Here is a 14,283-nt window from a genome sequence, read left to right on the forward strand (position 1 = left end):
ATATATATATATATATATATATATATATATATATATATATATATTTATATTTATATTTATATTTATATTTATGTTTATATTTATGTTTATATTTATGTGTTTATTAATCATACTTATTTTTTTTATGAACCCTTTTATTATAATCAGATAACCAAGAATATGTGGAGGTCCTAGAAATTATTTCACTAATATTTTATGGAATGAAAATAAGAGATCTTGCAAAATATAAAAGAGACAATATACCCCAAATGAATTATGAAATATTAACATTAGATTTAATAGATATAATAAATATAATGATATTTTTTAACAATTTTTTAAATAAAATAAATAAAACAGACGAAATGAAACTTATAATTGACAAGGAAAAAATTATAGAATTTCACATTGTAGAAATTAAGAAAATTATAGAAACAATTATAGATTCACATGCTAATTATTTTTATGATGTTACAGATAAACAAATTGAATATACAATAAAAGATATTTTGTTAAAGAAAATGAAATATGTATTTATTCAATATAAGAATTTTATTGAAGATGATTTAAAAGAATTATCATTTAAATTTTATGATAATATAAAAAATGAAAAGTCTTTCTTAATAATTCAAGATCCTAATACTTATAATTATCCTATTGACATTTCTTATACTAAAGTAGAAAATTTCGAGGAACTTTTCTTTTTAGATTTAATTGAATATTCATTTTTAAATTATACTAGTTCTAATTTAAATACAACAAATAATAATAATAATGACAAAAAAAAACAAAATCAAAAAAATAAAAATCGCAAATATAGTAAAGATAATATTTTAGATCTCTATGAACACGTAAGTACGATCAGTTTATTTTATCACACGTTTAATTTACCTAAGGAGTATAATGAAAAATTGTTTGAAGCAATTTTTCGTTTTGCTCAATCAGGGACACCTTCAAAATCGTTTGTTAAAAGAGGTCATCTATGGGGAAAACAGGGTAATCTATTACTTTTATAAGAAGAAAGATAAATGGAAAAATATATACATACATATATATATTTTTATATGTACATATTTTATAATATTATTATGAATTCTACTTTTATACAGTTACAGAGAAAACATATGATAAACTACGATTGGTTAATTTACAAAGACATCTCCGATATTTTCTTGAAAGCAGCGATATTAATCAACTAGTAAATTATATGTTGAATTATGAAAAAGTCAAAATAAATGTAAGAAATCAAGAAGAAAAATATAAAGAGAAGTATAATAGTTTATATATGTGTATAAAAGAACAATGGTTATATAAATATCATGTTAAAAAAAGAAAGCACTTTTTATCTAACATTGATATAAAATTTCATTTAAATTCCCATGATATAAAATTATGTTTAGAAAAAAATGAAAATCACGATAATTCAAATAATAAGGTATATTCTGAAAAATACGTACATTTGAATACATTAACAAATATTATGTTAAATATATTAGCATATGAATTACATAATATTTATAAAATCGAAAAAAAGATTCATTCTATATTTTCACTTATGAATATTAAAACCAGTGATATAAATAATAAAATACATATTAACATTAACAAAAAATTAAATAGAAAACAGAAAATAGCACTATTCTATTATTCGTCTAATGTATTAATACATATCATAGAAATATTAAGTCAATATTTTAAAAAAAATATACTATATTTCTCAGAAGAAAAAAATGAGAGCATATATGAGATATACTCATTTATAATACAAAAGGGAAAACCTGAAGAAAAAATTATCATATTAAAAGAAGGAAATGTTTTCAAGGTCTACAATCCGGATAATAATATATTTAAGAATGATATGAATCATTTAATGGAAACAAGTAAACAAATAATAAATATAAAAATATACACATATATACATATATATATACATATACATATATATATACATATATATATATATATATATTTTCCTTTTATATTTTTATAGGCATTACTCTAGCATGTTATGACGAACTAATGAAGAAAAATTTATACCTTGAAAATTTGGTAAGAACATACACAAACAAGGAAAATGTTTCACAAGAAGATATTCAACAAATTATTAATAATTTTTCCTATGAAAAGAATTTTGAAAATATTAAAGAAATGATAAAAGAATTATTATACCGTAAAGATATAAATACATTTAAAAAAACATACTTAACCAATATAATGAACCTACAAATTGAACAGATAAAAAATGAAACATTAAAAACAAAATATATTAATATTTTATATAATGAAATATTTTGTCTCCTCCTTATTGAACCATATAATGATATAGACAATTTATTGAATGGTTTCTTCTTATGTGATAAAGGCCTTTTAGCATGGTTTAATATTTCTTTATCTGAAGCAAAAATAGATTCCAATATTTATGATAATTTACACATATTTGTTTACACCTTAAGATATATGATAAAAAAAATAAAACAAATGATTAATATAGAATTTTTGGAAAAACAACAATTAGAAGGAAAATCCATACAATTATTTAAAAAAAAAGATAAAGATGAAGATGCAAAAGAAAATGAAAATAATAATAAAAATAAAAAAATACAAGATATCGATTTTTATGAAATATTCCCTAATTTTTTAAACGAAAAAATAAAAAACAAAAATAACAACTTATCATATTTTAAATTTTTAGAAGAATTTAAAATTGATAAGAATGCCAAATTACCAATATTACAAGATATAGAAAATTATAAATTTTCTATAATGTCATCAAATGATGAACCTGACTATAATTTTTTATCTTTAGTTGGATTAGGACATTCATATATTGAAAATTTTGAACAACTAAAATTAGGTATATATCCTACCATAACATATAATTGTGTTGCTACGTTGAACAAATTATATAACTTATATTTTGTAAATGAATTAATGGATTTTATCAATTTATTAATAAATCATATATTAAACATATACAACAAATTTTTTTATAAAAAAAGGGAGTTTTTTAAAGATAATAAAATTCAGTTAAGCATGAGAAGAAAGAAAGAATTTGCGAATCTTATTTTATATAACCAACATTTTGATCATCAAATAATAAATGAGAAATATGAAAAGAAAAATAATACTATGGAGGATAAAGAAGTTATTCAAAATAAAGAAATAAATAAAGAGAAGAAAGAAAATACAGGAAACAATACAGACCATAATAACCTTGAATATATCAAGTTTGAAGAATATAATGGGATCAGCAAAAAATCGAAGTCTGATATTCATACATATCATTTGGATTATTTATTCAAAAATTTGTATTCTTTTTTTTATTCCATACTAGATTGTGAAAAGAACAAATTGTGCTTTTTTCATAAAAAGGATTACGTAAGAAATGTTCTCAAGAAATATCTTAAGAAGACATCATTTAATAAAAATATGATATGGATAATACCATTATTGTCATACCATTTTAATAAACCATTAAATGTATTATATATGAAAGATGAAAATCATATATATATGTATAAATATCAAGAAGAAAGTGAAATAAAATTTAGTATTCAAATTTTAGTTGAAGAAGGAAACAGAATGTATTTAATTTTACCAACATATTTTCTCTATATAAATGTTTTGAATATTATTACAAACATATTAATACAAAATGAACATATATATAAAAGGAAATTATATAATGAAAAAAGAAATGAAACGAATAAAAGTATAGAGGAACAAAGCGGAGAATCAAATGGTATAGAAAATGAAAACATATTAAACCATCATAATAGGAATAATGAAAAAAGTATTAAAAATATCTATTCAAGTAATTATTCATGTGATAAAGTATTAGATTTTAATATAACAAATAATATCCTTTCGGATAATTATTATAAAAAAATGTTTGAAATAATATTAGAAAAAATCCATTTATATGCAACAAAAAAAATAAATATATACACGTTGCTTATATCGATAAGAGAAGATATATCAAATTTTAAATATGTAATATATTATAACAATTTTGAAAAGTTTATAAAAATAATGGATAGTTTTTTTCTTTTACTTAATTCGAAGATGAATATAAATATGCAATTTTCATTTGATGAAATTATGAACACTCCATATATGGTTGTAAAAGGGTCGATTAACAATGTAATCAATTTTATAGAAAAAGAAAATTATGGTATTTTCGGAATAAACATAAAAAAATTTTATACATTTATATTACATCATTATGATAGTAAGAAATATTACTCTAATACATTTTTAAAATTATTAGACTTTTTATTGAATGCTATAAAAAATGAAATTGATTATCAAAATAAAAATATCCAAAGTATCCAACCTAATACAGAAATGTATATAAAAAAAATAGAATATATTGAAAAGTTGAAAATGCTAGAATCATATATAAACTGTGAGCATATAAAAGTCATAAGAAATATAATGAAATATGTTGAAATTAATTTACACAATATAATAAATTTTGTAGTATTTAAAAGTAAAAACAACCTTAATTATGAATATAACCATATGAATAATATTCATATGAATAATATTCATAATAATAATAATACAATTTTTAGTCACAAAAATAATTATAACATTAAAAATAATATTAACAAAAGAGATATTTTATATCAATGTTGTTTAATATATGATTATAATGAATTAGGAGCTACCAAATTAACCTTAAAATATTTTAATGAACTAGAAAAGAATTTTGTTAAAATTACCGATTTTTTGAATGTTTTAGAAAAATTATCTAATGAAGAACTTAATTATAATGAATGGTATTCTATAGCTTCTAGAATACATATAGATTATTTCAATAATTCAGAATTATTTTATTTTCATTATATGAATGAAAAATTATTTTGGAAAGATGGTTCTATTTTGTTTACCGATAAAATTGTTAAATTATTAAACAAGAAAAAATTATATATTTCTACAGAAGATCTAGAAAAGTTATATAATTACAAATTAACATATAATGAATATAAACATATATTATATCAATCTAAAATTATAAGTAAAGTCAATAAAAATTTAGATATCACATATTTAGATAAAGAAAATTATGCTATGTCACTTATTTGGTCTTTTTTTAATACGGAAATTGTAATTAATGGTACTCATTTAAATTTTGATGATATATATTACAAACTCGAAGAATGGTACGAGAAAAATAAAAGTAAAAATTTAAAAGACACTTTATATTTATTAAACAAAAATGATATATATCATTTATATAATTCAATGATCTTATTCCATCGACTTATAGAATTTATTGATAAATCAATTTTTGATAAATATAAAGCATATAAAATTACTAATATGTTATTTGATGAGTTAATGAATAAAGGGATATATATATCTGGAGATTCTCAAATTACCAAAGAATATATTCAATCAATATTTGATTATAATTTGTGGAAGAAAGAGATACAAAATGTTAAAATTAGTAATAATAATATAAGATCATTAGTACCTATAAAATATATTAATTATTTTAAATCTTCTATATTTATTAATTTATTAAAATTTATATCAAATACAAAATTAAATAATAGAATCGTTAATATAATAACATATATCATATATAGAATATTCAAATTAGGAAATACACAAAATGATATTTTGAAAATAATAAAAACAGAAGGAATTCTTTTTGGTAGTATAGATATATTTCGACTTATATTAATAAAATTAAATATACCATTAGATGTATTATCAATTTGGTTTACTCTTCTTTTAAAAAATTTAAATTATATAACAGAAAATTGTATTATTCAAGATTTTATAGAAAGTATTGATTTTAGAAGATTCTTTTCGAATTTATTTTTTTTATTACACAATTTTATTGAACAATATTATTTCAAAACGATATTAAAGTTTTTATTAGGTTATCCATTTGTTGTAGAATTTATTAAAAATAATGAACATAAAGTAAAGGAACTATTTATACATTTTAAGAATTTCATATTATTAAATTTTGGTACACATATTAATTTTTTTCAACATTTATATGATAATATTGAAAAAAAATTTATAACTTATATAAAATATTATATAACCAAATTTTTAAATAATTTACTACCATTTTCAACTGACATAAGTACAAAAATAATGCTATTCCAAAATGATCAAATAAGTTCATTACAATTTATAGAATTTACAGATGAAGAAAATATTATACCTTTATATTATAATATAGTTAGTTTAATACAACATGAACCTTTTATTAAAGCATTTATGAAAAAATCACTTGTAATATATTCAAAGATGTTTTCTAATACAAACGGAAAAATGCAATTATCCCACGTACAGCTCATTCAGAATATGTATGATAGATGGATAAAAAGGAATAGCTATAAGGATCAAAAAAATTATGCAATTAATAAAAATACGAGAAATCAAAATGTAATCGCTACTACAAATAGTAATTCTTCTTTTATACAAAAATTATATGTACCTATAAAAAACAGACAAAAAAAAAACATATGGAAAGGGAAAAAACATTTTGTTCTTCCTATTACTCAAATGGATTTGAAACCATATAATAATATAACATATCAAAATGAGGATAAAATATTGGATGAACCAACAAATGTTACCTACCTAAATAATACAATGGAATGGAATATTAAAAACGTTCCATTTGTAAAAAACATAAAAACGGATAACTCTAAATATGATACACATAATAATGAAGATAACGAAAAGTATATTTCCAAGTATCCCATTTTAAATATATATAACAAAAATAAAACAAATTCTTATAATAGTGATAATAATAGTAATAATAGTAATAATAATAATAATAATAATAATAATGATACAAATGAGAAGAAAAAATATGCTTTTTTTGGAACGTCTAATATATCACTCCTACAAAATAATAACACAAATGATAAAATAAAATTTTCTTATATCCAATTATACAATTATCGAACCTTAAGTTGCTTAGAAAAATTATTTATACATGGTTTTAAACATGTGGAAAACAACAGAGAAACAGAAAAAATAACAACAAATAATAATCTGGTGACAACATGTAGTGATTTATATAAAGAAGAATGGACAGAAGAACTTTATAATTTTTCAATGAATAAATTATCTATGGAAGAAAGACATATATATTCATATACGCATGATTTAAAATTAATCATAATGAAAGGAGAAAAAAAAAATATCAAGTGTGAAATATTTTTCAAATTATATCTTAATATTTCAACTGAATATATTTTAAAAATTAGTAGAACAAATATTGTTATAGTAGATTTTAATATATTTAGAAAAAACAATGAATTATGTTTTCTATACATAAATAAATCACACCAAAAAATATATAACAACAATAATAATAATAATAATAATAATAATAATAGTAATAATAATAATAATAATAGCAATAATAATAATAATAATAATAATAGTAATAGTAATAATAATAAGGATTATCCTTCAATACAAAAAAATACTCACTTTTGTTATAAGGTAGAAATTGTTCCCTTTTATAAAACCAACAATATCACGAAATATCTAAAAGATGTTTTTTATACGATTGATCAGAAATATCATTATGATACACAAAAGAAAAAAAACGAACTAGGAGAAATATTAAATGATATAGGTGCTAATGATAATTTATATAGTTACCCCTTCAACATTATGTATAATATGAAAAAAAAAAAAAATAATAGTAGTAGTAATAATAGTAATATTAATGATCAAACACACAATATAGGGGAAACAATGAATATTAAAAAAATAAAAGATATAAAAAATAACAAAAATGATTTTTCATATAAAAATAATAAATCAAGGGATATTCCCAAAAATAATGATATGAAAAAAAAAAATACGTTAAAAAAATTTTTTGGAAAGATTAAAAGAAAAATAAATAATATAAAAAAAGATTATTATCAAAAATATAAGGAAAGACATGAAATAAAAGATAAGTTATACCCAAACCTAGAAAAGCTTCAAGATACCTTAAAATATTTAACTGATAAAAATATTATAAATAAATTATTAGAATTTGAATATTATCATTCCAATAAATGGTCTTCAGATACTTTTGGTGTTACTATTCAAAATATGAATGGAACGAACAGAAATATAAAATTAATATTAGAAATAGGTGATTATAAGTTAACAAATTATTATGAAATAAATGTTAATGATAAAAAAAATATTCTATCCTTACAAAAGCTAGACACTTTTGTTAAAAAAATTAATTTGAAAAATGGGCTAATGCAAAAATTGAAAATATATAAAAAGTTACATTTCTTATTAAAGCATTTGTTCATTTTTAAAAATGAAATGAAAAATGTTGAATATTTTAAAAATGAAAGAATAATAATTAGTGATGCACTTAAAAAGGAGAGTACTAAACGAAATTATCATATAGAAAATTCTAATATAATAGAAAGAGATAATATTGAAATTAATCCGGAACATAAAAAAGAACAACAACAAGGACAAAGTCAAAATATAGTAGAAAGTTTTATGAATACACCTTCTCAAAAAGAAGAAAAGAGGAAAAATGATACATTGGAATATTTAAAATTCACATGGTATAGTAATAATAAGAAAATATTACAAGAAATTATTTTACCAGTCAAATCTATACATCCATTTAAATTAAGTAATCATAATGGTAATGTTTTATGCAAATCCGATGCTAATATTGATAATTTATTAAATTTTATGAAAGATCAAAATGAAAATGATATACGACAAGATGTTAAAAAGGATATAAAGAACGTTCATCATGATGATCCACATTTCGAAGAGATAGATAATTATAAACATTCTAATAATACATTAGATAGTTTTAATGAAGATAATATTAAGAACCATATGAATTATTCATCATCTAAAATGAATAATTATGAAGAGAAATATTTTTCATATTATATAAAATATTTTGATAAAATATATCCCTTAAATGAAGAAGAGAAATTTATAATAAGAAATAAAACACATCATCAATATATTTTATATAAATATAGACTTGCTATGTTATCTCTTATTATTATAAAAACAAATCACTTGACAAATTTAAAAAAAATGAATATAATAACAAATGAATATTTAAAAAATAAACATAAGTATTATAAACATATACAGTATCATCAAAATGAATTATTTCAAAAGAAACTTGTATATATACCAAATAGGCAATATATAATTAAAAAAAAATTAGAATGTATCATAAGCTTAGATTATTATAAACCCCTAAAAAAGGCTTTACAAGAAAATAATGTCCTAAACAATTTCTTAGAGGATTTAACGGTTGAAATAACTAATATAAATATGTTCTTTTATAAATATTTTTATACAGATAATTCAAATATCCATTCATCAAGTTTTTATCTAGATAAATTGAAAAACATAAAACAACTATGTCCAATAATATATAAATTAAAAAATGACGAAAAATATAATCTAGATGATATATCAAAAGTTGATGATACCATCAAATTAAATTTTAATAAAAAAATAGAATATGATATAAAAGAGTGTGAACAAAAAATAGGCTTATATGGAAGTAATATTGCTTTTTTTGGAAAGGCTTTAGATAATTCTATAGGAAAAAAAAAAATTAAGAATATTGCTATGTTTTCTTATGAATGTGAAAGATCAATTTTTCTTGAAAAAAATTTAAGCGACTTGGATCCTTATCACAAAAACTTTTGTATAAATATATTAGAAAATATAAACGAAAATGAAGGTCAAAATGAAGGTCAAAATGAAGGTCAAAATCAAAACCAAAATGCAGAACAAAAAGATTATTACAATAATACATATTTCAAATCAATTAATACAACTTGGTTTGATATGATATATAATACATATACATCTAATAAAACATTTGATTATAAAGGGCAACAAAAATTTAGTCAATTTAAATGCTTTGGATTTGCTGATAGAGATGAATTAAAAGAATATGAAAAAAAAGAAGGCGCTAAATGTAAAATAACAATACTAAGTAAAACACTTTTTGTTCTACAAAATTTTATAGATAAATATTATATCTTAAAAAATGAAGAAGGAATACATAATGGTAATGCATATAATATTTATGTTCTATATAAAAATATTTATATGGTTATTATATATATGTTAATGTATGAAACCAGAATATTTAAACCTTTAAGAATTCAACAAAAATTAAATAATATAGGGAACAAATATAGTATGTTATTATATACAAAAAAAAATTATTCAAACTATTTAAAAGTAATGTTAGAAAAAACAAGTTCATTATATTTAGAAATAGAACTATTATATAATGAACATGTATTCTTAAGAAATATTCCCTTTCCTAATGATTCAGTATACATATTAATGAATGAACACAAGCCTTTTAATAAAGATACACATGGATATAAACTATCTGAAAATCCATATGAAATATCTAATGAAGGAGATGATAATACTAGAGTTTATGCCTTTTTTGTTCTTAACTTGTTAAGCTTTTATCCAGAAATTCAAAAAAGCTTATTATTATCATCGCACAATGAAGATATGATTTATAGTTTGTTAGATATAAATATACAACAAATAAATCAACAAATACAAAATAAAGAACATCCTAATGATCAACATAGTTTTAGAGCACAACATCAACAAACAAATGAGCCAGATAAAAGCACCCAAAGTATTACGCAAATGGTTTTAAAGCCATTGGGAGATTTATATAATTATTTCTTTTCTAAAAAGGAGGAAGAGGAGAAATCTGGAGAAAGCAAAGGGGAAATGAAAATATTGGAAGATAGTGCAAATGGGAAAGAGAAAATATTGGAAGATAGTGCAAATGGGAAAGAGAAAATATTGGAAGATAGTGCAAATGGGAAAGAGAAAATATTGGAAGATCGTGAAGATGGGAAAGAGAAAATATTGGAAGTTCGTGAAAATGGGAAAGAGAAAATATTAGGTGGTACAGAAGGAGAAGAAAATATGTTAGGTGATTCAAAAAGGAATGAGAAGATATTAGCAGATGAACTAAAATTCAAATACAACCCAACAGAACAAACAAAAGACGAACAAATGGATAAAAAGGAAAATATAAAAAACTTTTTGGAATCTAATAAACAAAATATTTTATTAGAAGAATCAAAGAAAAATTCAAACAATTCTACAAATTTTTACGAAATAAATGATTTTACGTGGATGGGAAAAGATCAAATTGATGACATAAAAAGATTAATTGTAGAACATGGATTAGTAAAATTTTTTATAAAAGGAATTCATTTAATGTATTTACAAGTATATCTAAAAGATAATAATTATTTAGAAGCATATAAAGAAGCATTAAATCAAGAATTACAAAAAAAAGATTTTTATATGCATTTTATTAAAACATCTCCACCTTTTCATTTTCAAAATTATAATGTGCATCACTTATTATTATTTTCATTCTATTATGGTTTTTCTGATTTAATAAGAACAAGAAGACCTTATGTTAATCTTGAATCTACACTTAATAGAACAATAGAAAACAATAAATCCATATATATGTACAGAACAAATTCTTATGCAAATTTCCAGCTTGCTGCAGACAAAAGAGTAGCGTTAAATACATTACATCAAGAATTAGCCAAATTTATATATAAAGAAGCAATACAATATAGATATCTAAATCCGTATTATAAAACATATAAAGATAAAGAAAATATAACAACATTTATATATAGTAATAATAATAATAATAATAATAATAATAATAATAAAGATAAAGATAAAGATAATGTTATATTTAAATTTGATGAAGAGAAAGAAAAGGAACTCATAGATTTAATTATAATTAATAAAAAACAACCTATATATGATACAAAAGATATCAAAGAAATTATAATGTTTGTTCAAATAATGGTTGAAAATTTTATATATATTTTAAACAATTATCCATCTAGTTTTAGCTTAAGTAAATATTCTTCTTATTACAACAATTTTATTAAAAATGTAAAACAATATTTCTTTTCATATAAAAAAGAAAATAATCTAATATATCTAATAAGTCAGAGAGATATTGATTTCAACATTTCTTCTATATTACATATAAGTGAGAAATCTACTGTTATGAATATTTTAAAAAATATTATAAAATTTATTTTCCTAGCTACTACTAGATCCTATGATGTGGACTTATTTGTACAAAAAATATTAAATATAAATCAAAATAGTAAACATATTTTAAAAGAAGACTATTCTCAAGAAAAACAAAAATATGTAAATTTAAAAAGTACATATGCATTCATACAAAAAAATTATAATGTACGTAGTATTAAACAATGTTTTAAAAACTGTTTAAAAAAAACAAAGAAAATATTTAATAAAGTTTCTAATGCTACTAAAAATACGAATCCATCTGTAACATATAAACGTTTTGACGTTCACCCTCCTGTACAGGATGATTTACTAGATTCAGTCATTTTAAAAAAAAAAAATCAATTTAAAAGAAATAATATACCTACAAAAAAGAGTAAGAAAAAAAACAATGATAAGGTTATAAAAAATATATATATACATGAACAACCATTTTTTTCAAAACTAAAAATGAGATGTGCTATCATGAAGAAAAAATTATCCATGTCCATGAAAAAAAACAAGCCAAATAATTATTATAATGATTATAATTATTTTAATGATGGAAATAATCAACATAGTTGTGATTATGTACCATATCAGAATGTTAATAAATCAAGTCAAGAATATGAAAAACCAGTAAATATAAAAATACATAGGAAAAAGGAACCCAACGAAAATAAATATTATAATATGGATCGTGAAATAATGAATGATAATAACTATTATTTATCTACTAATGAGTTAGATAATACACAAAATAGATATCAAGGAATAAAACCAGTTAATCAGAAAAAAAATTATATTGAAAAAAATATTATAAATGAAAAAATTAACAGATTTCAAAAAAATTATTTTGATGAAAAAAATAATTTGAGTCATTCCAAATTTGAACAGCAAGCACAAAAAGAGAAAGTAATAAATAATGAAAGGATAAGAAATAATAATGAAGATAAACTAAATAGGAACAGAATAATGAATCATAGGAATTTATATAACACTGGACATATTAATAGAAGTATAGATGTAAACAATACAAATATTAGACACATTAATAATCATAATGTTACATATAATGATGACAGACAAGAAAATAATCCAAATTTTGACATAAGAAAAAATTTATATAATATGAAAAATAAAAAGGAAAAAAAAAATGATAATATTAATAAATATAGTTTTATGCAATTTTTTCAATTGAATGAAAATATACAAAATAATAATAATAATAATAATAATAATACAATAGATGTAATTCCTAAAAGCACTAAAACAAAATTTACGACGTTAGGAAGATTTTTAGGTACTAGAATGAACAATTTATATTCTAAATTGAAAAGTGAATTATTTTCATTTACATTAATAAATAGTTATGATTTTCTTTTACGAAATAGTGTATATTTTCATCGCAGTAATATGTTCACAAACTATATTACTTATTATGCAAAAAGAAATGTAATACAAAGTTTAGATATGCTATTTTTGTTAGTAAGAGATTATGAATTAAATACATCTTTAACAAATACATATTCTATAAAACACAGTTTATTTAATATATGTTTATTTAAATTACAAAACATATCTATAAATTTAAAAAATATATTAAATATTATAGATGAACAAAAAATTGACATAATCCTATCAAAAGTAATATCTATTATTCATATGTACTATACTGGAAATATAAGTTTTATAGAAGATTTAATTAATAAAATAAATATAATCTTATCTAAAAATTTTGTTTTAAAAAAATTATTTGCTGATTTTATTTCCTATGTTACCATTTCATCAATACAAACATTTATATTACATTTTCATTCAAAATATAAAAAAAAAGTACTTACGTTCATAATTTCACTTTTAAATAACATATCTGGTACAATCGCAAGTATACTAAGTGAACCTTTTTTTCAATCCTATATATGTACCAATTTTATAAAACTTGGAGAATCATTTATTAGTGAGTTTAATGCAGAAAATACAGTATATGGATTCTTTATGGATGTGGGAGAAATAAATTTTATTGATATAATTATAGCTTATGCTTATCATTTTTTCCCAAAGGCAGTAAATGATTTTACACAAATGTCATAAAACTTGACCAGAAAATTAAAAAGAAAAAAGAAGCACACATATATATATATATATATATATATATATATATATATATATATATATATTTCATTTTAATTAATTAAAATAAGACACAATCAA

At 20.0% G+C, this 14,283-nt stretch overlaps 1 protein-coding gene across 1 annotated transcript in view; it reads left to right on the top strand.

Moving 5' to 3' along the window:
• PRSY57_1111500 (hypothetical protein) overlaps positions 1-14,163 on the top strand; it is a gene marked incomplete at both ends in the record, with an annotated part of 19,242 nt that extends 5,079 nt beyond the window's left edge. Inside the window, 3 exons of the mRNA XM_012908080.2 lie at positions 148-975; positions 1,089-1,859; positions 1,970-14,163. Of these exons, the coding sequence (XP_012763534.2) occupies positions 148-975; positions 1,089-1,859; positions 1,970-14,163 (13,793 nt within the window). The remainder of the gene's footprint in view (positions 1-147; positions 976-1,088; positions 1,860-1,969) is intronic.
• Between the last annotated feature and the right edge of the window lie 120 nt (positions 14,164-14,283).

Source organism: Plasmodium reichenowi, chromosome 11 (genome assembly GCF_001601855.1).
Source record: "Plasmodium reichenowi strain SY57 chromosome 11, whole genome shotgun sequence".
NCBI classification, from domain to species: domain Eukaryota; phylum Apicomplexa; class Aconoidasida; order Haemosporida; family Plasmodiidae; genus Plasmodium; species Plasmodium reichenowi.